We start from the raw sequence: 25223 nt of genomic DNA, 5'->3' as shown, positions 1-25223 counted from the left end.
CTAATTAGCTAATATGTCAAGTCAAAACGTATCACTTAGAAACAAAACGGGAAATGTATTTTTAACCGACAAATAACATCATATCTATTGTTTTTTTTCTTTCTTTTTTTTGGAAATAATATCATACTACGAGTAATAAAAAATAAATAAAAAAGGTTAATATCGGGCATGTTCACGTTTACTTATTTCAGTTCAGTTCAATTCAGTTCAGCTCCTAATTTCTCTATCTCATAAAATATTCATTTCATCTCAGTTCATTCAGTTCAGCTCCAATCAATTCAGTTCAATAAATGTGAAAAGACCCATCATATCCAATAAACAATGGTTAAAATTAGAGAGTTAATTTTCTTTTGGGAATAAAAATACAGTTAATTTTTTAATAAGAAACTAGTGTGTAGCCCGGGTGTTGCACCGGTTGCTACTCTTGTGATTATCAATTATATACATTTATTTTCATGTTTATAAATGGTTGGGTGTCTGAATCCCCTTATCATCATTTTTTTATATGAAACAATATTCTAGTTGATTGAGTAGTGATGATGTGGAATAATGAGAAATGGAGTAGGTGACGTGACGTGGTCTACGTGGCACAGAGACGTTCTTAGTATCGCCTTTTAATAGATTAGTATAGATATGTTGTGTTAACATGTGCCCACGTTAGAAAAACTGATAAAAATATACTTGTAAAGTTTTTGCTTAATAATAAACTTGAAATTACTGGTTTACCCCTGAATATCTGCTTAAATCAGTACCAGTATAGTTGATCGTCTCCTTAGAATAGCAACACCAAGCAACAAAATCAAGAAATGATCCACTCCAATTTACTACACACCTCAAATTTTCCCACCCCTTTTCAATTTTCCACAAAAAATACAAATTCCCAGTTCAAATCATCAGCTAATTATACTAAAATTAACAAAGATCGTAATTTAATTCATACAAGAACAGAACAAAATCCCCCAAAACCCATATTTTTGCAGTCATTAGGATTGTGCAAATGTGGAAGAAGACATTTTATGGAGACAATTGCAAGCACTGTTCTTCATACTTCACTCCCCTCTCTTGCTTTAGAGTTAGAGCCCAACTCATCTTCCATGGTATATTTCATTTATCTCTTCCATTCTTCTTAATTTATGAATGTACTCTATTAGTTGGGTTTGATTATCGCGTTACTAGTTCAAATTAAACTATCAGCGTGACAATTAATTTTGGACGGAAGGAGTATAATTTTAACATTTGTGTATTATTTTAGAATTTATGTATGAGTGGAGCATGGAAGTTGTTCAAATTACACTTTGAAAAGCTTTTCTTGAATAGGTAAAAGTTTGTATTTTTTTGTAGAGCAAATTTATTTAATTAATTATCATGGTGAAGATGAATGCATTTGGCATATAGTTAGATATACTCCAATGTATAAGAATCTTTGATCATGAGCCACAATAATCGAGAGTAGTACTAGGATGAGTGACCTCCTGGCTCCTGGAAAGCCCTCATGTCGGATCATGTAGTTGACCCCACTTATGGGATTAAGGCGTTCATGAGCCACAATAATTGAGAGTAGTACTAGGATGAGTGACCTTCTGGAAAGCCCTCATGTCGAATCATGTAGCTGACCCCACTTATGAGATTAAGGCGTTCAATCCGAAGAAGATCATGAGCAACTTATATATAAAAATAAAAAATAAAAAAGATTTTGTAAAAAAATCCACAAATAGGTAGGGTTGAATACTCACATTACTCACATACATCAGTACATAGCTGGCTTCAGCACAGGAAAGGGCCGTAACAAAACTATGATGCTTGTTAGAGGACCAACTCAACCAAAAGCTTAAACTAATGGTTGAGGCGTAGGAATATGTTTTATACTCTATCAATGCTAGTTGTTGTGAGGTTGTAATGGTCATAACTATATTAGTTAACAGAAATGAACAAGATGATCCAGGTATTCCAGTCATTATATTTAATCCTGATCATCTTAAAGCACAGGACATGCTAAACAGAATCCACCCTCCGAGGTCAGATTGGTACGAGGAATTCTATGCATCAGTTATGAACTATGGCATGAAAGAATATGAAGCTGAGGTCAGTTATTATCTGATACAGCTCCTTCCATGTTTGTTGCTCTTATTCTTTCGGATTGATGTATCAGGTTGCCTAATTACTGTCACTTGCTTCTTGCATTTGTGTGCGCTTTGTTAATTGGTAAGGTTGCAGGTTACAAGTCTCAGCTCTTTGATAAGTTGAAGGGACAAACCAAAGAAATTTTGGAGATAGGTGTTGGGACAGGACCTAATTTCAAATACTATGCCCGTGATGCACGTATGGTTTTTGGGATTGATCCGAACAGAAAGATGGAGAAGTATACCAGGAGAGCAGCTGATGCTGCAGGTCTTTCTCCTGATAGATTTAAATTCGTGCAAGCGGTTAGTTTCTTTACTTGTCAGAGCTACTTTCACATCCATTTGTTCAGTGACTAATTTCTACTCTTAGGATCCTAAAATATAAGCTGAGATCCTGCATGAATGATTTAGTTTTGCTTCGTTGTTTGTGCTATGTACCACGATTAGTGTTTGTGCAGGTAGGGGAGGCTTTACCACTGGATGATGCTTCTGTTGACACTGTCATTGGAACACTTGTATTGTGTTCTGTCAAAGATGTTCCTAGGACTCTTCAAGGTAGCAGTCTTTTATCTTCTGTCTGGTCTCTGCATTCGTGTATCTAATGAGAAGAATAATTTAGCTATAAAAAATGGACCCTATGGAACTGAAAGCATATGAATTAAGTATTGATTATCAATGAACAAATTGCTAAACATATTCTATAATCGAGTTCCTAGATGGTTGATTTTTAATTATCCATGATAATTGAGACATTTGGCATACCCAAAGAAAATTCATGCCTTTGGCATCACTTGAAACTATCTAGCAGTGACTTATTTTATAAACATGATGGTCAACAAGTTATATAAGCATAAAAATCTTGGCAAAAAGAAATTTAGTATACTACAACACAAGTGATATAGAAGGGATGATAAGAATTCAATGGAATATTGAGGATTGCATGCTTAAAGTCCTGTAAGGGGATGCCTTAGTGACGATTACAGAAGTAATTATGAGATGAAAACTCGGGGCAATTGAAGTTCCAAACCACAGAACTTACACCAAGAACCGGTCACCTAAATTTGTCTTTCACATATCCTGCAGAGATAAAGAGGGTGCTTAAACCAGGAGGGCTATACTTGTTTGTGGAGCATGTGGCTGCAAAGGGTACGATGTACTGAACCAAATATTTCCGGTCTATTCAGTCAGCTAGGACTTGATACAGCATGTTTGTGTTTGATTCATCAAAAGCTCACATACGCATTTCTGTTTCTTTTTTTAAAAAAAAAAATTACAATAGATGGAACGTCATTGAGGCTTCTGCAGAAAATTTTCAACCCGCTGCAGCAGCTGCTAGCTGATGGATGTCATCTGACAAGAGAAACGGAGAAGCACATTTCCGAAGCAGGCTTTTCTAGTGTCAATAGCAGCACGAGTTTCATCTCTAGTGCGTTGTTTATAAACCCTCATCTCTATGGAATTGCTCACAAATGACTCGGTGAAGAGCCTCTCAAGTCATATTGTCGAATTTTAAGGTGGCCAAAGTGGCTTGGCTGGATTTCTTAATCAATCATATTTGGTGCAGAGTTTTCAGTTTTAGTAATTAAGTCCAATACCTAGTCCTTTTATATGATGATGAATGTGCTAATTTGTGGCTTGGTTTCATTTTGTTGGTCAAAAAGTATATGATGTTTAGTACAAGTACATCTTTTGTCATACAAGACAATGACAGAGAATGTTGCTAAAATAATTATTCCTAGTTGGTATCAATATGTGCAATTGAATGAAGTACCATTTCTTGAAATTAATAATGGCGTCAATGAATGGGAAATGTTTCGAATTTTGATATACCTTCAACTACACAACATGATGACATTGAAGTTACAAACTTACAACATTAGGAATACGGAGTATCAATTGTTAATAAGTGAATTGCTAAGTAATTTCATAGAGATATTAAACTAACAAATTACTTTTTTTATGGTAAAGATCCAATTGTATAATAACTAAAAATTAGTTTAGAATCCGTGCATGCACGGATTATTAAAAAAAAAAATTAAAACTTAGTTCAAAGACTATCATAATAAAATTAGGTTTTTTTTTTTTTTTTTTTTTTTTTTTTTTTTTTTTTTTTTAAGTTAGGGATAGCTCAAGTGGTGAGAAAGTTAGAACTTTCCTCCTGGTTTCAAGATATCTTGGGATTAATTTGCCCCGCCTTTGTGGCTCTCAAAACAAAAAAAAAACAAAAAAAAAAAAAAAAAAAAAACCTTAAATGAAATCAATCCACAAAATAACTATGTCTTGTATGTTAGAATTTATATTACTAACATACATTGTATAAAATTTTATTTTTTAAATTGTTACAATCAATTTGCTTTTCACAAAGTTTTTATTCGTGGTTGTCTGGTTGGGCACACCGCATGGCTGGAGTTACTTAGTTGATACAACCAAGGGTTAATTACTTGGTTAAGGAATACTCAATCAGTAAGGGGTTATTTGGTCAATCAAGGATTGATCGATAAGGGGTTACTCAGTCGAGGTTATACTCAATCTGTCAAGACTTACCCATTTAGTGTTTTGGTGTGTGTCAGCTGGCAACACTAGTGGCTAGCCACACAGAAAATGCACGGTTTTCTTTTCCGCTGAATAGAAATTTTGGCGGAGAATTTTTTATTTTATTTTTTGGAAACATGGAAAACAAATTTCCCATAGGTGGGAAGTTACTTTTTATAGTACAAATATCATTTTATGACACATTTTCCTCCTCTTCTCTATTTTCCCACCTCTATTCTTCCTCTTGTACTTCCATTTTTCTTTTTCTCTATTAGACTATTATTAGTTTATATAAAATAAAGTCTATAACATATATAAAAGCCCCAAGCACCCTTACTATTCCCCATTTTAATGTTCCTTATGAACAGGGAAATGACCCGCTTGCCCTCAGCCCCTTTTTCTGATTGACCAAATTGCCAGGGTTGTTTTGGTCATTTCCTTTTGGCATTCTAGCTTTTTCTTGGCCCCTACCTTTTGCTTTACTGCCCACGCTCAGTTGCCCCCATTTCTCTCTCTTACCTGCTTTTGCTTCTCCTCAGTCCTCATCCTCACATCTCCTGCTTTGATTTTGCTTTATTTCATTTTTTATCTTCAACCAATCCAACTGATCAGTTTTGTTTGCTCACAGCCTTCTCGATACTTCTCTTATGGGTACGATCTTCTTCTTCAATTTTTGTTTTCAATTTTTTCTAATTTTATTTGCTTGTGAAATGATGAAATGGGATTTTTGTTTTGTATTCTGGTATGAAATAGGGGTTTTGTTTTGTATTTTTCTGATTATATTTGCTGGTGAATCGATGAAATAGGTTAATTGAGTTGTTCGATTTTTTATTTTTGCTATCTATTTTTATGATTAAATTGGTAGTTGAATGATCAGAGAACTTAAATTGTTATTAGTAATCAATTTTCAGTTTGGTTTTTGTGGCCATTTCTCAGGTTTGGGTCCAACAATGGCTGGGATGCTGAGTTTTGTAAATTTTTGTTGTTCTGATTTTTCTGGTCAATGGATGCCCTAGCTGTTACACCTCGCATTCCTCTCTCTCCTCATCACCACCGTCGGATTTCCTCCCGCTCATTTCCAGCGTTCATCTCCGACGCTCCAATCAACCTCTTCGTCTTCGCCGCTCTCTCACCTGCTCCGCTATTTCTTCTCCTTCGCTTGGTACTTTCGTATTCAATTGATTGATTTTTTTTTATTTGTGAATATTTATTGAATTTGTTGTGTGTGGTTAATTGATTGTTTGATTAAACAACACGGTGAAGAATTCGGCGGAATTCATTGAAGCTGCGAAATAATTCTGTTATATCAATGTATTTTTTTTCCAATCTCTGTTAGTTTAGTAAGAATATGCAAGTTTGACATTGACTTTTGGTGATACCCCTTTAGCACTTGCTCACCAGTTACTATACTTATCAGAGTAAAGAAAATTAGAAATTAAACACAGAAGAATATGTAGTTCGTTGTTGTTGCAAGTCTGCAACTAAAAGATATAGCTTTCAAAGTACGGCACAGACAACAACGAAGTAAGATTACTCTAAAATGGTGGTAGATGAATTGACTTGGGGGGAGGGGGGATAATGCAGATGATGGGGAAATTGAAGGATAAGTGGTGGAAGCTAACCTGAACTATTGTAAGAAAGCAAGATGATGATCATGGAGCTAGAATTTGAGTTTAGTTGAACTACTAATAAATAAATCAAGAAATATTTTGTAACTCAATTTATTGCACGCTTCAGAGGATCAGTAGATGATGGTTATTGGATTATTAAGTATTGATGATCTCTTTCTGTTATATTGGTTTAATAAAAATTTGAATTTTATCCACAAAAGTAGGGGAAGAGAAATTCTTGCTTAAATTCTACTTTAAATTTGTCTCTGAAGTGATATGTTTCAAGCTTCTACCCCCCCTTTCTTCAAACAGGCTCTAAGTTTTTTCTCCTGCCTAATTTAAATATTTTGGTCTTGTCTCTTGATACCAACGGGTTGGAACTGCTGTTGTTACCAGAAGTGATGATGGGAAAATGGCACTTGGAAGACTATGTGCACTTTGTGAGCAGGTGAAGGAACTGCTATCTTTTTTCAAATTTTACCCTGGTTGAGTATCCATAAGTTCTTTCACCTTTCTTGTATCTGGTGGAGCTTACTCAATCTTAATCATTTGTTATTGCGTAGAAAGGGGGATATCTCAAGATATTTAGTGAATCAGAAATCACTTGATCATTCTCAACCATTTAGTGGATTGAATTTTTTAACTAATGAAGTGGGTGCTTATTTTGTTGTAAGGGGACCATTTGTCTTCAATGGAGATGTTTAGTATGTTTTCATTACATATTATTCTAAGATTATAATTTATTAGTTATCTTATTTACGAGGAAAAGAAAACGGAATCAAATTAATGTGCAATTTGATTATTTTGCAGAATTGGGTTTCGAAGGAAGTCCGTCAATGGTGATTGTAAATTTTACTATGCTTCTAGGCAATTCCCCTTATTTCTCCTCCTCCGATCGTGCTGATTGCAACTCTCGGGTAATTTCTTTCTCTCTATTTTTCTAAATTTCAAGTTTTCTAAGCGGTTGCTATTTTTTCCCCCAAATTTTAACCACGGAGCATGTTTGAGTGAGCTTGGTAATTGATTTCACAAGCGTGATTATGTTAGAATCTATCACATAAGGGTAATTGATTTCCCCCAAATGTTAAGGGGAATGACTCAATTACTATCATGGGTGTATTTTGCATGAGATTTGCAGTTTTTAATTTAATTTTTGCAAAGAAATGTTTTTTAATATTAAAGTGGGGTTTTCTGTTAAATTGTATGGATTGGTTTTTCTAATTTAGTTTTCGAAGAAAATTGTTGGTTTGATTGTTATTTGGTAGCTGTTAATCCGGTTTTGCGCTATTTGGGTGATTTTTGAAATGGAGCATTATGAAGGTTAAAATGAAAGGGTAAATTTAGGCCATACCAAATGTTATTCGAATTGTGTACCATTACTTTATGTTTGATTTGTTGAAGTTTGAATATTTCTTTGTGTTGCTAAGATCATTGCTTAAGAATTTTTTTAAATAATTAGTGAGTTGGCTGATTTATTATTATTATAATATAAATTTTATTATTTTGAAATTCATTATAAATAATAGTGTAGGGTTAATTACATGTTAGTTTGACTCTCATGAAAGTGAATAAATAACTAAATATTGCCAAATTTAGAAATTACAGAATCAAACCCTGGCACCTTGCTATTCTATGCATAAAATTCCAGTCTTACCTTGATTTTTTCAGGACATCTCAATTAACCATGCATTATGAAATTGGTTGATAATGTTATAAAATAAATTGACAGTATCCTTATTCTATAAAGCTAAGAATTTCACTAAGTAGAAGTCTTGGACATTTGGTTGAAAGATTTAGTAAGGAGCAAAAAACAGAAAAGAAAGAAGGTGAAACCATGTCATGATGTGGGATAACATTAGAAAGCCTTCAGGGTGAGATTTTAATTTTAAAATTTTATTATTTTCAAATTAACTTTATAAATTATTTTATAAAAGCTCGGAAAATATAATTTATGGACCAGTTCCCTCAAAAACTCTAACCTGAGGGCTTTAATGTAATTAACGAGCTCTTGCTAAGTATTCTGCAGCAGGATTCTCTATGAGTAGTGGTTTTGGTTGATATTATATGTGTTTGTGATCATCTTGCTTTACTACAAACAAGTGGATGACAATTTGTGTATTTGATCATTTTCTACTGTAAATATTAGTTTGAGTATCATGATTGAAGTTTGTAGACAAATTAGAAGGGAGGCAAGCTATTACGTGTTGCCTTTGTGTCCTTAGATGAACTTAACTTTCAGGGTGCATGTAACTGGTCTTGTGTGATATGAAGATTCACAGTTTATTTGCTGCTTCTAACCCTGATAATTTTGCCATCAGGGAGGTTGTGTCAGTCTGCTCAGCATGAACCTACCTGCAGCAAGCTACGCAGCCAAGAACTTCTTCCAAAGGTTTAATTGCCACAGAGTTGAAAAAGAGAACAGCAACAGGATGGATATGAAATCACATCCTGGAAAATTAAATCCTGATAGTGACAAGTGCAGGTGAAGATCTCTAATATAAGTGCTCCCCTAATTTGTCATTTGCAACTTAATAAATTTATTTTTGATGCAAGTATAACAAGTGGCAGCAGAAGTGTAGGGTATGAGAGTCCTTCGTGAGATCGGCTTGTGTATCTGACAACCTGTGTAATCGAACATCATGTAAAGTCCAGGTTAAAATGGATAGGTGTAATATGGAATTTTCCATGCTGCAAGTGCCGATAAAGATTTTGGTAAGTTTCATAGATGTGAATCATTAGTATTTCATGCCTTTCTACTGTCATACAACACTGCAAAATTGACTGTTGTGGGAACATTGCCTCATGACATTTCCTTTTGGTTCATTCTCAGGGGCTGTCTTGAAAATGGCTCGATTGGTAAAGGATGTCTCTCTTAAGGCACAAAAGGTTACCTCTGATTCAGTTGTCAAGGCTCCATAAAAAAACTCTTATAATACCAGCTAATTTGTGCAAATTGTGGCTAAGGTCTTTGTCCGCACTCTTCATTTTATAGGTTTCTATGTACAGGAAATGTATGATTGAATCAGGTATAAATTATTGTTTATTTAATTGAATAAGGGATTTACCATGATTGGCCAGCAATATTGGTGTTATGCGGCCTGTGGTGGTGGGTATACTCTAATAAGACATGGCCTTTGCTTGAAGGGATTTTCCCTTTCTTAAATCAGGTGCAAGATTAGGTGGGGGATTTGGAAGGATGAATTTGGCTTCGTGTTAGCTGACATTTTGAAGCAATATGAAATATTTTTCGATGATTTATTACTCTACGCACTAATTTTTTAGGTTAATTCCAGTGTGGGTACATGTGGTTTCAAACAATATATGTGAATTTCAAGCTGCTACTTTCTGTGTTTATGCTTTTCTGATTTTGTAGGATTTTTGCTACTTTGTATTTTGATTACAGATAATTAATGTTCATGGGGCATTAAAATAAATAATCTGTTCTGAAATGGGATTTTCCTTTCTAAAATTAGGTGGGGTATTGGAAGGATGAATTTGGCTTCATGTTAGCTGACATTTTGAAGCAAAATAAAGTAAATAATTCAGGCATGAGATTTGAGCCTGCGGTAAGGACAGCGGATTTCGATAGGTTTATAGCTGAGTATGAGAGTGATCGTACTTCTTATTGTTGGTCTACTATGATTAATTTCAGGGCAAATGAGGAGATCGAGAAGGAGGCTCTTTACCGAGTTCAAGCTCAAAAAAATTCTGAAAAGTCGAAAGAGTTCAAGCTCTTCACTCTTTTGTGGGGTGTGCTGCAGAACAACGTCATTGATGCTTTGTGTTAAATCTTGTATTTTATAACTTAAGTAGCAATTACATTTGAGTGAACATGTGCAATTTTTCATGATTTCCCCTCCTTTTTCCCTTCTGCATTGTCATGAGAAATTCCTTAACATAGTTAGTAATTGAAATTGAAGTAGCATTCATTATTATTAAAGGATTGTAGAGTTAATATTTTTCCCTCCAATCGCCTTGATCGCACCATCCATTTTGTTAATCCCCCAATCACCTTAATCGCACTACCCAGTGTGCCAATCTTCCACTCAATTTTCCAATCGCCTTGATTGCACCATCTTTGTCAATCCTCCAATCACCTTGATCGCACCACCCAATTTTACATAATGATAAATTAATACTTTACTACAATTTTTGTCCATGTCAAAAATATTTGGTAGTGCTTGAATTACTTTACAGTTTGTTTACAATTTAAAATTTGAAGAATTAAATCTAATTCTTCTAAATTATTAATTTAATTTACTTATTCCATTTCCAGAGGTCAATTTCTATTCATATAAATAATGGTTTCAGGATCACACTTTATTTTATTCTAATAATGGATAATTTGACATTATATTATAAGCCACTCCAATTTTACTTCAAGCATTAGTTATGTGCAATTTAGGTAATGAGGATCAAGCCTGATGATTACAGAAAGAAAGGAATACTCGAGGATGTTCACCAAAAAAAACAAGACTATATTCAAGAAAATGTTAGGGGAAAACTGTAATGATTTGATTAGTTGATAATAAAGCTATTACAATACTAAAACTATATTAATAGCCATTTCTTACAATCTTTTTGTTATAAGAAAATGCTAAATATCTTGACAACCATTCCCCTTAACAGCATGCTCATATGCCTACTGCGTGCCAACCGATGCTACCCACTTTAGCCTCTATGTCTGCATCATTATGTATAATAACATAACTAAAGTGAGCATTAGCAAAATTAAATTTCATTAACACATAAACTATAACTAACTACACACTAATCATGGAGACGAAATCACATTGGGGGACCGCGCGCGTAGCGCACGGGCCAACAACTAGTCTTATTAAATTTGTTTAATGTGTATATGATAATCCCACATGAAATCAATCACATAAAATAAAAAAAAATGAATATTTGAAATCTAACATTAAAGTAAAAAAATTAATAAATAGTTTTGCCTTATTTAAAATTTTCTGTTTTTTTAGGAAACCATCAACCATAATTGCATAATTCAAGGGAATAATTTCTTTACTTAGAGTTATGTCATCAATTCACAATCAATGTTTTCAAAAAAAAAAAAAAGTCAATTCACAATCAATTGATTTAATCAATCGAAATTTAATATGTATAAAATAGGAAATAAAAACTAAGTTAAAAGTTGAATACATTCAGTATGGATATATTTTTTTTAAACGCCCAAAATAGTATATGAGTCTAACAAATTGAAACAGAAAAAGTAATATGTAATTTTCTCCTTATTTTAAAATAAGTAATCCTCCAAAGTAAGGCTAAAAAATGAAAATGAAAATGAAAAAGACAAAGCAAAAGGCTAGAAAAAGCTAATCACACGATAAAAGTATAAGACAATGGAGAGAGAAAGAAAAGAAAAGAAAAGAGAGCAACTTCTCCACTTCTCATCAAGTACTACAGTACAACACTACTATTTATGTCTCTCTAAAAATCAATTTGGTACTTTTTCCCTCTTTCCGACAAATTAGGGTTTATGTTCTGCGAAGAATGTGCTAAATCAAATTATTTGGATTTTATTCTTCTTACTATTTCTTCAATTCCTTCCATCATTCTCTCTTTAGTCAACTGTGTTATTTCCCAGGTAAATCCTACTTTTTTTTTTCTTCTCCATTTTAAGAAATTATTTACTGATGATTAACTCTCTTTTTTCCCCAATTTATTTCAGTTTTTTTTTTTTTTTTTTTTTTTTTTTTTTTTTTTTTTTTTTTTTTTTAAATTTTGGTGATAAAATATGATGTTTCTTTTGTTAGCTTTAGTGGGTGTTGCTTTTTTTTTTTTTTTTTTTTTGAAAAAAAATTTGCATAAGCTGTTGGAATCTTGTGAAAAAGTTAGAATTGTTGTGGTTTAGCTTTTGATTGGATTATTGAGTATATTTTTGAAGTTTTAATGAGAAAGTGGAGTTGAAAGTATGATGAAATTTCTTGTTTGTTGTTTTTTTTTGTTGTTAGATTCTTTGTTATTGTACTGTTACTAGAAGGAAAATTTGAGGATTAGTTGCTTAGTTCATGCAGTATGTATTTTCTGGGTTTCATGAACACATGATTAAATGATTAATGCCATCATTCCAGGTTTAAAATTGATGAAATTCTGACCTATATGAAGCAAAGACAGAAATTTTAACCAAATTCGGATTTTTAATTTTGTAGAGCTGCATAGAATTTAAAATGAATTTTGTGAGAGTGAAAGTTTTTCGTGAAAAAATTCTTGATTCCTTCCCTTGTGGGGGGATGAGTGTAAGTTTCTTTATGGACAGTTTAGAATAGAAATAATGCATTGCTTGAGGGTAGGAGTGAACTTTCATGTCAGAGATTGATTATTTGAGATTAGTTTGCTATTGTTGACTTTGTAGTACTTTCGATTTTCTACAAGCAAATTGTGGCAAAAACTATGTTGTTTAGACTTGTTGGCATCTGTGTGTGGAGCTGAGGGTTGGTCAGGGAAGATTCTAAATTGGGGGAGTTCAATAACTTTTTTATCCTAAGTAAAGTGTGTAGAGCACATAGATCCACTTAGGTTTTGGAAGATGTGGAATGAAGTTATTAGGACACTAGAAAAAGAAGGGGAAGTCACCGGCTTGTTTTTTGTATTAAACTAACAGTGATTAGGACTATTCCTTAAAGTACAATTCCGCTGCATTTAAGGGAGTTGGCATCGCAAAATGATGGTTGATGCCAAAATCTCAAATTTGAAGGTGAAGGTTGGGGCCGTCTGAAGTGCTTCACATGTCTGTTTGCATGGCCTCTATTCTACCTTTACAAGAATAAGTAAACAACCAAACTGAAATTTGAATACTAAAATATTATTTAGCTTGTTCTAGCTATCACACAATGTACAATTTAATATTCATTTTTAAGAAAATCAAATGAAGCTAAACCTATATTAAGCTGACCATGCCTTGGACAATTTGGAATGAATTATTTGATTTTGGATATATGTATGTAAATACGTAATGCATCCAAAATTCTGTTACAGCTGTACAGTATGGTAGAGATAGTACCAATACTAAATATGATTTAAATTGTAAATATGATGAATTTATGTAAACAATCAAGTGAGCAGAAATGTAAAACAAATAAAAGAAGAAACAGGAGAAAAGTAGAAAACTAGGGCTCTAATTGGTTTACCTTAACATTTTAGGATCAGAGGCTTGAGTCAGTTTTGGTTGCAATATTCCATGTGATGCTTTAAATGGTAATAGATAACAGGCATTTCAGGAAATATTTGGGGTGGTAATGAAGATTATAACCTATGAGGGAGGACTAGGGTCGATTCGATTTGTTTAGACATGGGCATACAGATTACAGGAATTGAATTTGGCAAGCAAATAGTTAAGGCTAGAATTACTTTGGAAGCACACAAAGTGTAGAGCACCTTGTGCTAGTTGTCTTGTGCTACATGGTGCTGCTACTACATTCCCAGTAGTGGAACAAAAATGCATGGAAAAGTGGTGCTAGTCATTAAGAACAGACACTGCTGCATGTGCCTATTAGATTGTTTTGCTTGCATGTTTAGTCCCTGTACAGCTCTCTTAGACTGCTTTGCTTCATTTTTTAGCTTTGACATGCATTGAGCTACCTGCTTGGTAGCCATGAACCTTGATTTTGGGTACCACTAGATGTGCATGAACATACCTGTATCTTTTCTGCCCGTCATAGCCTTCCCCTTAACATGCTAGTGGAACTTTACTAGCAAGAATTGCTATTCAACCATCAGAGTTGCCTTAATTGGGCTGTGGGTTAGATGTGGTTGGTGCTTGGCATGTTGCGCATTGTCCATGACCACAACCTTGACTAATGGTGAATAGCCGAAATGTATCGTTTGCCTGCCATTGGCACATCTTCGGGATGTTGCTAGGACATAAAGGGTTTCATAGGCTAGTATCTAATTGTAGGCAAAGGCTAGCCAAGGTTAAACTTAGCTATCTTCATTTCTTGTTATGAACTCCATTGTATGATCCACAGGGCTTAATTTACAGTTTACAATTATCTGTGTATATTTTGAATAGCTGGAACCATTGCAGAACAAAGGACTAATTTTTTAATGTTCTCGGAAGTTTTTTTCTGACCTTGGACCATATAGCTTCTCACATCAGTTTGGTGACCTTTGAGCATTAATCTTTATGTGCTGTTATTGGGCATATCAAGACAAGGGGATTATTCTAGGTGTCTTCTAGCTCCTGGGTAACCTTCGAATTTGATCTAGGATTTATTGATTTTAGATTAAGTGACCACTATACATAATTGGCCTGTTGAGGATCTCGGGTATTCATGGTTAAGTAATTGGACCTGTTCCGCTTTTTTGTCCGAGCCTCACAGCCACTCTCACTAGTTGATTTCAAATTGATTATCTTTATTCAGCATATGAATAACTTCTTTGGCTGTTGATTGTGGCTGAGCTCTCTTTGTTTTGTGTACTACCCAGGTCTGATATCAAGGCATAAAGTTGGTACCATGCTATAACATTTTGAAGAAGATGCTAAAGATGGAACTATGTCTTTAATATTCCTTGGTGTAGATATCCATGCATATATTTTTATTTTTCTATCATAAAGTGGTACCAACAAACTACCATCTCTCTTTATCCAATTTGTGTAAAATTCTCGATATATATGTTCTCTTTGGAGAATACCTTAGAAATGTTTCAATATAGAACAGTGATAAAATGGTTGTCTTGTGTACATTGATCTTCTTGTATGTTGTGACCGTGTAAAGAGTGTAGTAATTTCAAGGCTAGTATTTGGTAGCTTGTTACAGTTTAAAGGCAAGGGGGATTATTCTTGTGGGTCTCACAAAACATAGCTAAGACGGGGTCTCTTTGTTGTGTGGCCGCTAGGCCACATGGGTCAAATGCTGCAAGCCGGGAGTGGCCTATGGGGCCTCATGAACCATATTGGCGAACTAATACAAGCTTCTCACCACCACCATCTAGATGGGACTATGGCTTCCAGCCTGAAGGGATACAGTATGGCTCTAGTGACAGCATTCAGTTGTTTGGATCTACATCGTCAAACAGTAAAGAAAGCAGGAGCTGGATAAGAGGTGGTTATCATCCAACTCACCAATATTCTGCATCTGAGGGTGGTGCCCTGTATTTTAGCAGTCCGTCTGATGCTTCATTAATCCAGCCATGGACACCCCCACCAGTGCGAGGAGTGAGTATTGATGAATTTGAAACTGCTACCAGGAGAGGTGTGTATTGCTTTCCTCTAGGGAACTAAAGTTGCTTTCCCGCCCTTATTTTTTTTTTCCTTTAGCAATGGATATTTTATTTCCTGTGTGATTTTCATTTTTTCTGCCAATAAGGGTCATATCAAAATAACCTTTAAGTATCTTTGCAACTGTTTTAGTGATTTTAGGTGAAATCAAGGAGCTAACTAGTAAGGTAAACAATTTACATGCTTGCAGTTGCAGTCTATGAAGTGGTTATTAGAGTAATGTTTTGTGTCAATTTTGTTGGTATGCATCGTGAGGATGTGAAATCCCAAATTCTTAACTTATTAACAGCCAAACTGCCGATAGAGTTGGATGCCCGAATAGGCTACACATTAGTTTTCTTCCCAAGTGCTAATGGCATGTGGAGTGTAATGTTATGCTTTGCTTACGTTTTCTTTTCCTTCCTGGAGAACTGTATCATCTTGTAGCCTTTGCATGGATTTGATTTTTTCTGAGTTGCTTTAAATTGTTCACCTGCATTTATTTTCAATTATGCTCCTTTGATGATTATAATTGATGCTGCAGATACAATATCTGGGCCGTTAAGCTTCACCCCTACACTGGAGGTACTATATAATTTGGTGTTTGCTTCATATCTTAAATATTCTATGGTTTTATTAGTTAACCTATTCTCTCTTTGAAGGGTTCTTCCGTGGTTCGAGATGGTGGGGGATTCACTTCACCTCGTTCAGATGGTAGTGAGTTCGAGCACATAGGAAAGCATAGCCTTTCAACCCCGCGGAACTTCCCCAGTCATCGTTCTTTCATTTCCAAACCTGTACATCCTCTATCCTTCCCAGTTCATTCATTTACAAGAGAAGTGTCTGCGAGCCCTGCTGCTGGACTTCCTGCATATGATGCTACCACTCCCCAGAGCGATTCTCATCGGTTGAGCAGTGGCAGCAGCAGTATTGATTTGACTGATATTTCTGAGCGACTTGAATCTGAGTTTCTTGCTCGAACCTCTAATGCAAATGAGGGCTTTAAATGTGGATTATGTGATAGATTACTTTCTCAGAGATCACCTTGGAGCTCTAGACGGATTGTTAAAACTGAAGATATGCCTGTTGCCGGGGTTCTTTTTTGCCGGCATGTTTTCCACGCAGAATGCTTGGATCAGACAACTCCAAAGTCCCATAAAAATGACCCTCCTTGTCCTATTTGTTCCAAACTCGAAAGAGAATATTCTCCCGAGCAGCATACTTTGCCAAGGCTGCGCAATAATTTCCCAAGACTAAGAACTTTCAGTGAAGAGGGATCATCAAGAACTTGGGGCTGCGTTCAAGCTAGTGATAGTGTTGAGGGAGCCCTGCATACTCCTCAGAAAAGCAGTATGTTTGTCCTGAGCCGACAGAAAATAAAAAACAGTTTCTCTCACAAGGGTAACACTGGCAAAGATTTTCCTAGCAAGCTGAAGAAAACAAGCTCTCACCCGCTGCATCTTTTTGGTGGAAGATTTTCTGATTATGGTGCAGGTGGGTGCTCAAAGACTGCAGCTGGTCCTAGCATTAAGAAAGGATGAAGCATGCTATCAAGTTAAAAATGTCCTAAATATCCGTAGCAATTGTTTTTTTATAGCCTGGTGACTGGCTGACTGCTATGATAATTTTGAATGGTAGGAGAAAGGAAGCGCGGGTCATTTCCGATGTATGGTTTTGTTATAACATTATAAATCTTAGGTGTAAATCTGTAGTTTCTTTTAACTGAATTTTTCATCTTTTGGTTTTACATTTGCTAATACATTATTTGCTGATGGTTGTCAAACATCCATATTGCAGTTAGATTCTTATATGATGGTCTCAAGTTTCTTGTTTATATATTGAAGATGTGTAAAAACTCTGGTATGATTTGAGTTTTTTCATTTTTACTGGCTTGAAAATTCCAGTGTATGGTTCTGTTATATCCCTCTTGCCCTTTCCTCTCCCATTTCCGTGCATTGTAGGAGTCCTAAACTACTTTACAATTAATACTAGATTAACACTTTGATATTGGAGTCTTGACAATCCAGTTTACCACCATTACATATCATAGTCGCATGTCCTACAACAATGGATAAGGTTACGAAATATACCTACCATTACGGAGTACATCTAAACCAAAACTACAACTTACAAGTGGTCAAGAACATCAAACCGGATATGAAAACCTATACAGAGTAATAAAACATTGATATTGATATTGACAAATGACGTTATACAGAGTAATTTTTTAGCGAAAACATACCGTGCCCCACAAATCATGTGCAATGTCATGAGTTGCAAAGGCATCCCTAGACACTAATTGAGTGAAGCAACAAGGCCAAGTTGGTGTACTGGTAGTGGCCGCGACGTTGGCCTTAGGCAATAAATATGGTCGTCCTTGGCTTAAGGTCCAACTAAATAGATTTCTTGACAAGGTTTGCACCCTTCTCTCACGACCCAATTTTAAGTAGCTTAGTTAGCCCCTTTCATTTTCCCACACCATGTGCCATTAAACTCAACCAGATAAACTTGTACAAGTAACAACATCAAGATTTCAACTAGAAATTTTATTATACAAGAAATTAAAATAAATAAATAAATGGAATGGAATTTGATAGTGACACATCTATTTATAAAATCTATACTCCTACAAATATTAATTTAAGGTTTGCTTACTAGTCTAAAGAGCATCCACAATGGTTGTGCATAAGGACCTGTTAGCAATTTCTAAATAATTGCTAGCTACATGCTAGCCATTGTGGAGCTACAATCTCTTGTAGCTAAGCCAAGCTACGGGCCTGTTCTCATTGACTGAACTCAGCTGAACTGAACTGAACTGAAATGAATATTTTATAAGAGAAGGAAATTAGGAGCTAAACTGATTGAACTGAACTGAGCTGAACTGAACTGAACTGAACTGAATTTCAATGTATGAGAACAGGCCCTACATACCTCTATAGAGCTATGTAGTTTCACTCACCAATGTTGTTATATTTATTTGTTTAATATATTTTACGTATTTGTTTGTTTGTTTATCTATTTATTATTTTATTTTTTTATGGTTTATTTATTACAAAAGAATGTAGCTTATCAATTTAACATTGTAGAGGTTGTAACTTAAATCATATAGATTGGAGATTTAAGATGTGGCAATCCAAAGCTACATGTACATGAAGCTAGCCATTGTGAAAGCTTAATCAACTTATTCTTATTAGAAGTGAAAAGAGTGTAAATATTTGTTGGTACCAAAGGCTTTTAGGTATATGTGCCTTGGTACTTTATAGACATCTTTATAGGTGTGTTATGGTTTCAAACCACCTTATATGACCTCGTGAGTCACCACACGTATTCAGTTAATTTTTTTAAAAAAGTCAAAACTAGCCTGAAATCGTGTAATATAGCCTTCAATTTTGGACAAATTTTCAATTTTTTAGACCCGAAAACAAAACTGTCGAGATGCTTCCCATGGACCCTAATACACCCCGGGAGTCCATTTGGTTGGGTAAAGCCATCCAATATGCCTTTAAACTATCAATTTACCCGTTTACAACTTGCACCGATTTTATAAACTCGAGGCTACCACGAACATATATGGAACCATATAATGATCATATATGGTTCCAAACGACATTATATGACTCTGAGATGTATCCCCTAGTATCTCGAGACATTTCGACATCGGGTCCCGAAACCTCTGAAATTGGCCAAAAAACGTTTATTATAGCCTTCAATTTTGCCAATTTTTACTTTTTCTGACCCGTAAACAAAAAGTGCCGAGAAGCTACCTATAGACCCTAATACCCTCTGGGAGTCCAATTGGGTGGATGGAACCATCCAATTTGCCTTTAAGCATCCTGTTTACTAGTTTCCGTACACGACTCTTGTATTGGTTATAGGCTTCCACCGGGCCTTTATGTAACCGACTTATGGTCGTATATAGGTTCAAACAACATCATATGACCTTGGGATGCATCTCGCACAATTTCGTGAATTTCTGACACCGGGTCCCGATACCTACTAAATTGCTTCGATTTCGTGTACTAGCCTTCAAATTTGGCTTTCGTACATCATTTTTTTCACCCAACAAGATTATGCATCCAAGTACTTCCATGGGTTCCCAAAGGGCCTTGGGAGTCATGGACAATGCCTAGAACCATCTCATTAATCCTAAATCACCATGTTTTAAGGCAACAACAACATACCCTTAAACAACAAAACTAGTTGTTTGTATGCCTTGTCCTTGGGTGCACATATCTTGTGCACATGCCACACGACCCCTTTCACCATCCCACGCCCCGAACACTTTGGCTTTGTTAGTTGTCTCAATCCACTACTTAGCATTTTTAGCATATAAGAAGCAACACTAACCTCGTTTTCCAAAATATGGGCGTTTTTATTAGGGAATAAGGAGGGAGGGGGGGGGGGGGAGGGATGAATCGCATGATTAGTTAACTTAATGGTTCTTTATAATGATTGTAAAGAAAAAAAATTGGATTTTTTTTTGTCCGATCCTAAATGGTAATCTATTACTCCCTTTGTTTAATCCCGTACAACAATTTTGGTCTATACTAAGGGTATGTTCTCATTGTCTGAACTCAGCTGAAATGAATTGAACAAAACTTATTAGAGCTGAGTTGAACTGAACTGAACTTATTGGAGCTGAAATGAACTGAAATGAATATTTTACAAGAGAAGGAAATTAGGAGTTGAACTGAACTGAACTTATTAAAGCTGAACTGAACTACACTGAACTGTAAATAATCGTTTGAGAATAGACCCTAAGTTAGAATGTTAGGGAGTAGATAAACAAGCTATGGAGCACTGTAGTTCATATTCTTCAGATTATATTTTATATATTAAACGAGTTGTGTACAAAAATAATCTTGTTTGATTTGGTACCAGTACCACACGTCCACACCACAACATGCAAAGTGAATTATTCTTGAAAAAAGCGACGTTTTTAAAATATATACTTTATATAACACACACAAAGTATAATCCTAGTCGGTGATTTACCTATTCTTACTTGCAAAATTACGTGAAAAAATTTTCATCTCCAAAATTAGAGATACATAAAACCTTTTTTTTTTTTTTTTTGGAAGTAAATTAAAACAATTTTTTTTTTCAACAATTTAATTTTGAATAAAGTTATGGAGTGTTTAAATTAAACAAATTAGAAATCAACTTATAAAGTTGTAAATTAAGAGTACAAAATATTCACATGTCATCTATGAAACAGCAAGGAACATTGTTTCTTCATTCTCATTCTTCTGTTATTAAGCACTCCTTCGGTTTTTTTTTTCCAAGTTGTTTTTTTCAGAGTTTTCAATGCAATACTGTATATATAATATCTCAAGCTATGTATTACTCCATAACAACTTCAAAAATAAATAAATAAATAAATAAAGCTATGTATTATAAAATTATATAACTTGTATATTTAATTAGAAACTAAACATTGTGATGAATCAAATAATATCTCACATTACCACGTTATGAAATCACTACAACAAATAAGATTAAAGAGGGCAATTTAAATCGCCCTCTCAGGTTACAATTTCGCCCTATTAGGCAAAGATGGCGATTTTAAAATCGCCCCTAAGTTGCCCTTTTAGCTTCGTCCTATTAGCTTCAAAGGGCAACAATAATCTTTCGCCCTCTTTGTTAAAGATCAAAGAAGGCAAAAAATTTCGCCCTCTTTGATCAAAATCAAGGAGGACAAAGCTTTTCGCCTTCTTTGATCAAAATCTAAGAGGACAAAAATTTTAGCCCTCTTTGATCAAAATCTAAGAGGACAAAAATTTTCGCCCTCTTTGATTAAAATCTAAGGGCAAAATTAAAGTCGCCCTCTTTGTTCATTTTTTAGTTTTTAAAAAAAAGAATTCTAGGAGGGTACATTTAGGAAAAAAAAAAAGGTCTTAATAGGCATATAAACAAAAGTATTAACCAAGTTTTTATAAATAGCAAATAGCTAAGCCAAAGAGTACTAAAATTTAATAATGTTTTTTCTAGGACATGAACTATCAAGCAATCTTCTCATTCTTGCAGCTTCTAGCATCCCCTTTTTTTCCATCTGTAATGCAACCCGCCTTTTGGTGTCCATCTCCAAAACATCAGCACATTGACTTGATCCCCTGACTGCAAACTTGACAGATTCAGGTAAGAAACAGTTTCGAGTCCTGCAGGTTTTAATGTGACTGTTAATCCTCTTCAAGAAGAAAGGGAAAGTTACAATTCGCAAAAGTCAAGTTCAAGAATAAGATACTAAAATGGAATGTTTGATGGACTGATGGACTACTGCCAAAATAACAGCATGTAGAAAAGCATCAGTCTGAGCACCATGTCTTATACCTACTGAATTATATAAGAACCTGTCCAAGATTCCTCTAACATAATAAGCTAACATAACCATGGCATGAAAATGCATCCACATGACAATTTTATATAAAGAGTAAGCTAGAAAATATTACCTCTATTAAGCATTAAGGCCAATCTTCTCCACGACTAACCGAAGCTTTAGTTCTAGGTCATCTTGTTTCTTCTTAGAAACTTCCAATTCAGCTCGCATCATTTTAGAAAATCACATGCATACATATTACCAGGAAGATAAAAAAACAACATAAGGATTTCCATTAGAAAAGATAAACGTAGCTGTATATGAAAATATAAAATGAAGATAAAAGGAATAAAAGATATAAAGAACTCATCCCTCAAAAAAAAAAAAAAAAAAAAAAGATATAAAGAACTCTCTTCAGGCTACGAGAAACAAGAAGGTTATAAATTCAGTGCACAACTAGGATGAATAATTAAGGACAATCAGGAGATTAATTCAACTAGGAGTTTGTGTTGCAATCAATATTTGATCAAACTGGGAAAAATTAAAGCAGTTATCTGTGACTAGCCTATAGCAACAATGGCCATGTCTATGAAGCATATATGAAATTCTATTAGCATAAGGTGAAGCAACCATATTGGCTCACCAATATTCGGCAATAGGAAAAGCCCAAAAACTCAGCTCTAGCACCTATTCATAAATAAAGCAATCATAACATATTTACCTTTTCTTTTTTTAAGTTGTTGAGACTCTTGAGAGGTAGACCCTTCAGGCTCATTCATTGTTCTTTTCCCTACAAAAATAGAAGATAGAAACAAAACTATAAACAGTTACATAATATGTAGATCTAATTTGCAATGTAAAATACTAGATAATGCAGTTATTGGCACCAAAAACATTTAAACTCAAGGACTCACAGGAAAGTGCAACCAAGCTTTCTGGGAGAAATCAAGGACTGACTACAATATGCTTCAGGAATGTAACTAAACACTACAATTCTCAGCATAAGCATCATAATTCATAATTACATTAAAGTTAATTAGTCTCAAGCTAATCCCAAATCAGATAATCTATATAATTCTATCATCAGATTTCATATGGCCAAAGAGTAGATTTTTAACTTTTTGAGGGGAGTATGTCGTAAGATGTCCCAACCTACCCGATAATCGAGCAATACGGAAGTATACCCTGAAACAGGTGCCTCAACGGACAACTTGGGAACGCAAACATGGGTTATAATTCTATGCCACTCACTGCATAATCAAATGACAAAAAATCTTGATTGAGAAGATCTCTTCTGAATATTTAATTTGATTTTTCGATTTTTCTTAGTTGAATTTCTAATAGGGGTTCTTGTAATTTTCAGTATATCTGTTCTAGATTGTTAAAAAACAAGTTCCTACAAAGATCACATGTTTATCTTCTAATAAGCCTATGAGACACTCATTGGCGGACTTGGCCTTATGCCTGGTGGGTCAAATGACTCACCAGGGCCCAAAATATTTTTTAAGTTTTTTAAAAAAAAAATAAAAAAATAAATTATTTTCTAAGTTTTTTTTTATAAAAAAAATACTAACTTTGAACCTTTTGTTAATGTTGTTGGGTTTTTGATGAAATGTGAACCTAATGCTTGTACAAATTTTAATCTTGTCAATTATTAGTTTGTTAATTATTAGAGAGCTAAGCTTGTCATGTTGTCAATTATTAGCTTGTTAATTATTAGTTTGTTAATTTTAGTCTTGTCAATTTTAAGCTTGTTAATTATTAGTTAGTACTGTAATCTTGTCAATTTTCTATTTGGATGATCTTTGTAAATAATTTTTCTTGGGAATTTTGGTAAATTTTTTCTTTTTACATATTTGGTTATCAATTGTGACTCACCAGTCGGAAATTCCTGGGTCCGCCACTGGAGACACTTCAAACATACATCAATGAGTAAGCTCTATGGTTTTAAAAATCTACCATGATCAATTGCATACATGTGGACACAATTAAAACACAGAACTACAATTACAAGACTGTCGAAAACATCAAGATAAATATGCTTTCATGTTTACCAAATCATAAACTAGCTCTGAACATAACATGGATACCTAAAAGAGCTTCACAATCAATAAGTAATCTATAATCAAACTGCAATCAACTACTATTATACATTACATTTTGAAATCAGATAATGAGGTAATTAATCATATACTTATCTCCAATGATCATGCATCATAAACACCTGTTCATACAAAACAATTTTATTATTTTTTTTAATCAACAGTCTTTGAGGCTTCAATGGAGGATCGAGAAAGCTCAAATTCGCTTCAATGGAGGATCGAGAAAGCTCAAACTCGTTTCAATGGAGAATTCGAAGTGTAGTTTTCGCATTGTGAGGAGAGAGAGGGGTTTTACAATTTTTGGTTTTGGGGTTTGTTTTACGGAGTACAGTAGAAGTATTTGTTTATTTGTGCAAGAAAGGACGACAACTACTATTAATTTGCCCCCTTATTGTTTATCAAAGAGGGCGATTGTTGAAGTCGCCATTATTGTTTGATCAAAGAGGGCGAATTTTATTTAGTCGCCCTTATTGATCAGCTATAAGCCAACGACCAAATTTTCGCCCTTTTTGATAACAATATAATAGGGCGATTCTATATGCTCTATTTGATGGTGTTTAAGAAGGCAAAATTAAAGTCGCCCTCTTTGTCAGAATAAAATCGCCCTCTTTGATCTATTTTCTTTTAGTGAATATAAACACATCATTAATTTTGATATTTCATTTGCTTCAAATAACAACAAAATTTCATTTAGGATCGGACAAAAAAACGAAGGGAGTAATAGATATTAAGAAGTAACATTAAGCACAAAGTTATACTATGTATCTCATACTAGTCCTAATGCATAAAGTGTTGACGAGAAATATTATGTTATTAATTTGTGTTATTAATTTGTACTTACATATACTCTGTAATAATTAAAAGGTTAAATAAGATTTTACAATCACATGGCCCAATCTATGTCCTTGAGATATCTCTAACTTTATGTGATAAATAATTGTTAGATTTTGTAAAACACTTCAAATTGGAGTCGGTTTCATTAATCATTATATATAGGGCTACAATATTGAGTCCTAATTATAATAGGAAATCTCAAAGGATAATTTTACAAAATATATTACTTATATATTACAATAACATAATATCTTATCATATATTCTATCACACCCCCTCATGGCCGCAGTCATAGAGGGAGTAGGGATGTCAGTGGGGTGGGCCAAGTAGGAGATCCGCCCCAATGGGGCGGGGATGGGTCTCGGTTTGGCGGGTGGTGGGGCGGGGATGGAGATAAAAACCATACCTGCCATGGGTGATGGGGCGGGGGTGGATTTTAAGTTGTACCCGCCCCATCCCCGCCCCGCCCCACCCGCCCTACTTCGTACCCGC

The 25223-nt window shown here is 34.5% G+C and overlaps 2 protein-coding genes and 2 long non-coding RNA genes across 13 annotated transcripts; 3 read left to right on the top strand and 1 right to left on the bottom strand.

The window, feature by feature from the left end:
• Positions 1 to 928: 928 nt before the first annotated feature.
• Positions 929 to 3937, top strand: LOC110706341 (methyltransferase-like protein 7B). 2 transcript variants are annotated; one of them, XM_021884247.1, is made up of 6 exons: positions 929 to 1097; positions 1982 to 2082; positions 2208 to 2423; positions 2579 to 2675; positions 3204 to 3266; positions 3400 to 3937. In XM_021884247.1, exons 1-6 carry the CDS (start codon positions 998 to 1000, stop codon positions 3591 to 3593), a joined length of 771 nt encoding a protein of 256 aa, XP_021739939.1. In that variant the 5' UTR covers positions 929 to 997; the 3' UTR covers positions 3594 to 3937. The 2 variants fall into 2 exon arrangements, with proteins under 2 accessions (XP_021739939.1, XP_021739938.1); XM_021884246.1 differs by having other exon boundaries at positions 1002 to 1097; positions 1987 to 2082.
• A 1203-nt stretch (positions 3938 to 5140) lies between these two features.
• Positions 5141 to 10224, top strand: LOC110706340. Of its 8 annotated transcripts, none has more exons than XR_002508324.1 (7): positions 5141 to 5303; positions 5589 to 5814; positions 6659 to 6710; positions 7073 to 7179; positions 8581 to 8974; positions 9093 to 9828; positions 9915 to 10224. It is a non-coding gene; the product is annotated as an uncharacterized LOC110706340 (long non-coding RNA). The 8 variants fall into 8 exon arrangements; XR_002508322.1 differs by having other exon boundaries at positions 6826 to 7179; XR_002508320.1 differs by having other exon boundaries at positions 6659 to 6966.
• A 1070-nt stretch (positions 10225 to 11294) lies between these two features.
• Positions 11295 to 17362, top strand: LOC110706339. Its single transcript, XM_021884245.1, has 4 exons — positions 11295 to 11867; positions 14708 to 15474; positions 16024 to 16064; positions 16142 to 17362. The coding sequence occupies exons 2-4, from the start codon at positions 15156 to 15158 to the stop codon at positions 17018 to 17020; spliced, it is 1239 nt and encodes a 412-aa protein (XP_021739937.1). The 5' UTR covers positions 11295 to 11867; positions 14708 to 15155; the 3' UTR covers positions 17021 to 17362.
• A 4026-nt stretch (positions 17363 to 21388) lies between these two features.
• On the bottom strand, positions 21389 to 23166 carry LOC110706338. Of its 2 annotated transcripts, XR_002508318.1 has the most exons (4): positions 22952 to 23166; positions 22517 to 22585; positions 21929 to 22007; positions 21389 to 21637 (listed from the first exon to the last, which is right to left on the bottom strand). It is a non-coding gene; the product is annotated as an uncharacterized LOC110706338 (long non-coding RNA). The 2 variants fall into 2 exon arrangements; XR_002508317.1 differs by having other exon boundaries at positions 21929 to 22585.
• Positions 23167 to 25223: the final 2057 nt, after the last annotated feature.

This window comes from Chenopodium quinoa, unplaced genomic scaffold (genome assembly GCF_001683475.1).
Source record: "Chenopodium quinoa cultivar QQ74 unplaced genomic scaffold, ASM168347v1, whole genome shotgun sequence".
NCBI lineage: Eukaryota > Viridiplantae > Streptophyta > Magnoliopsida > Caryophyllales > Amaranthaceae > Chenopodium > Chenopodium quinoa.
The sequence above is the reverse complement of the archived record's forward strand: the minus strand, read 5'-3'. Positions and strand labels throughout refer to the sequence as shown.

What these genes read in the sequence shown, in the direction of transcription:
- LOC110706339 (XM_021884245.1), top strand. Translation starts at nt 15,156, where the DNA reads ATGGGGCCTCATGAACCATATTGGCGAACTAATACAAGCTTCTCACCA. An exon ending in TGAAACTGCTACCAGGAGAG is followed by an intron (nt 15,475 to 16,023) that starts GTGTGTATTGCT and finishes TTGATGCTGCAG; the next exon opens with ATACAATATCTGGGCCGTTA. An exon ending in GCTTCACCCCTACACTGGAG is followed by an intron (nt 16,065 to 16,141) that starts GTACTATATAAT and finishes CTCTCTTTGAAG; the next exon opens with GGTTCTTCCGTGGTTCGAGA.
- LOC110706341 (XM_021884247.1), top strand. Translation starts at nt 998, where the DNA reads ATGTGGAAGAAGACATTTTATGGAGACAATTGCAAGCACTGTTCTTCA. An exon ending in AGCCCAACTCATCTTCCATG is followed by an intron (nt 1,098 to 1,981) that starts GTATATTTCATT and finishes ATCATCTTAAAG; the next exon opens with CACAGGACATGCTAAACAGA. An exon ending in GGAGCATGTGGCTGCAAAGG is followed by an intron (nt 3,267 to 3,399) that starts GTACGATGTACT and finishes AAATTACAATAG; the next exon opens with ATGGAACGTCATTGAGGCTT.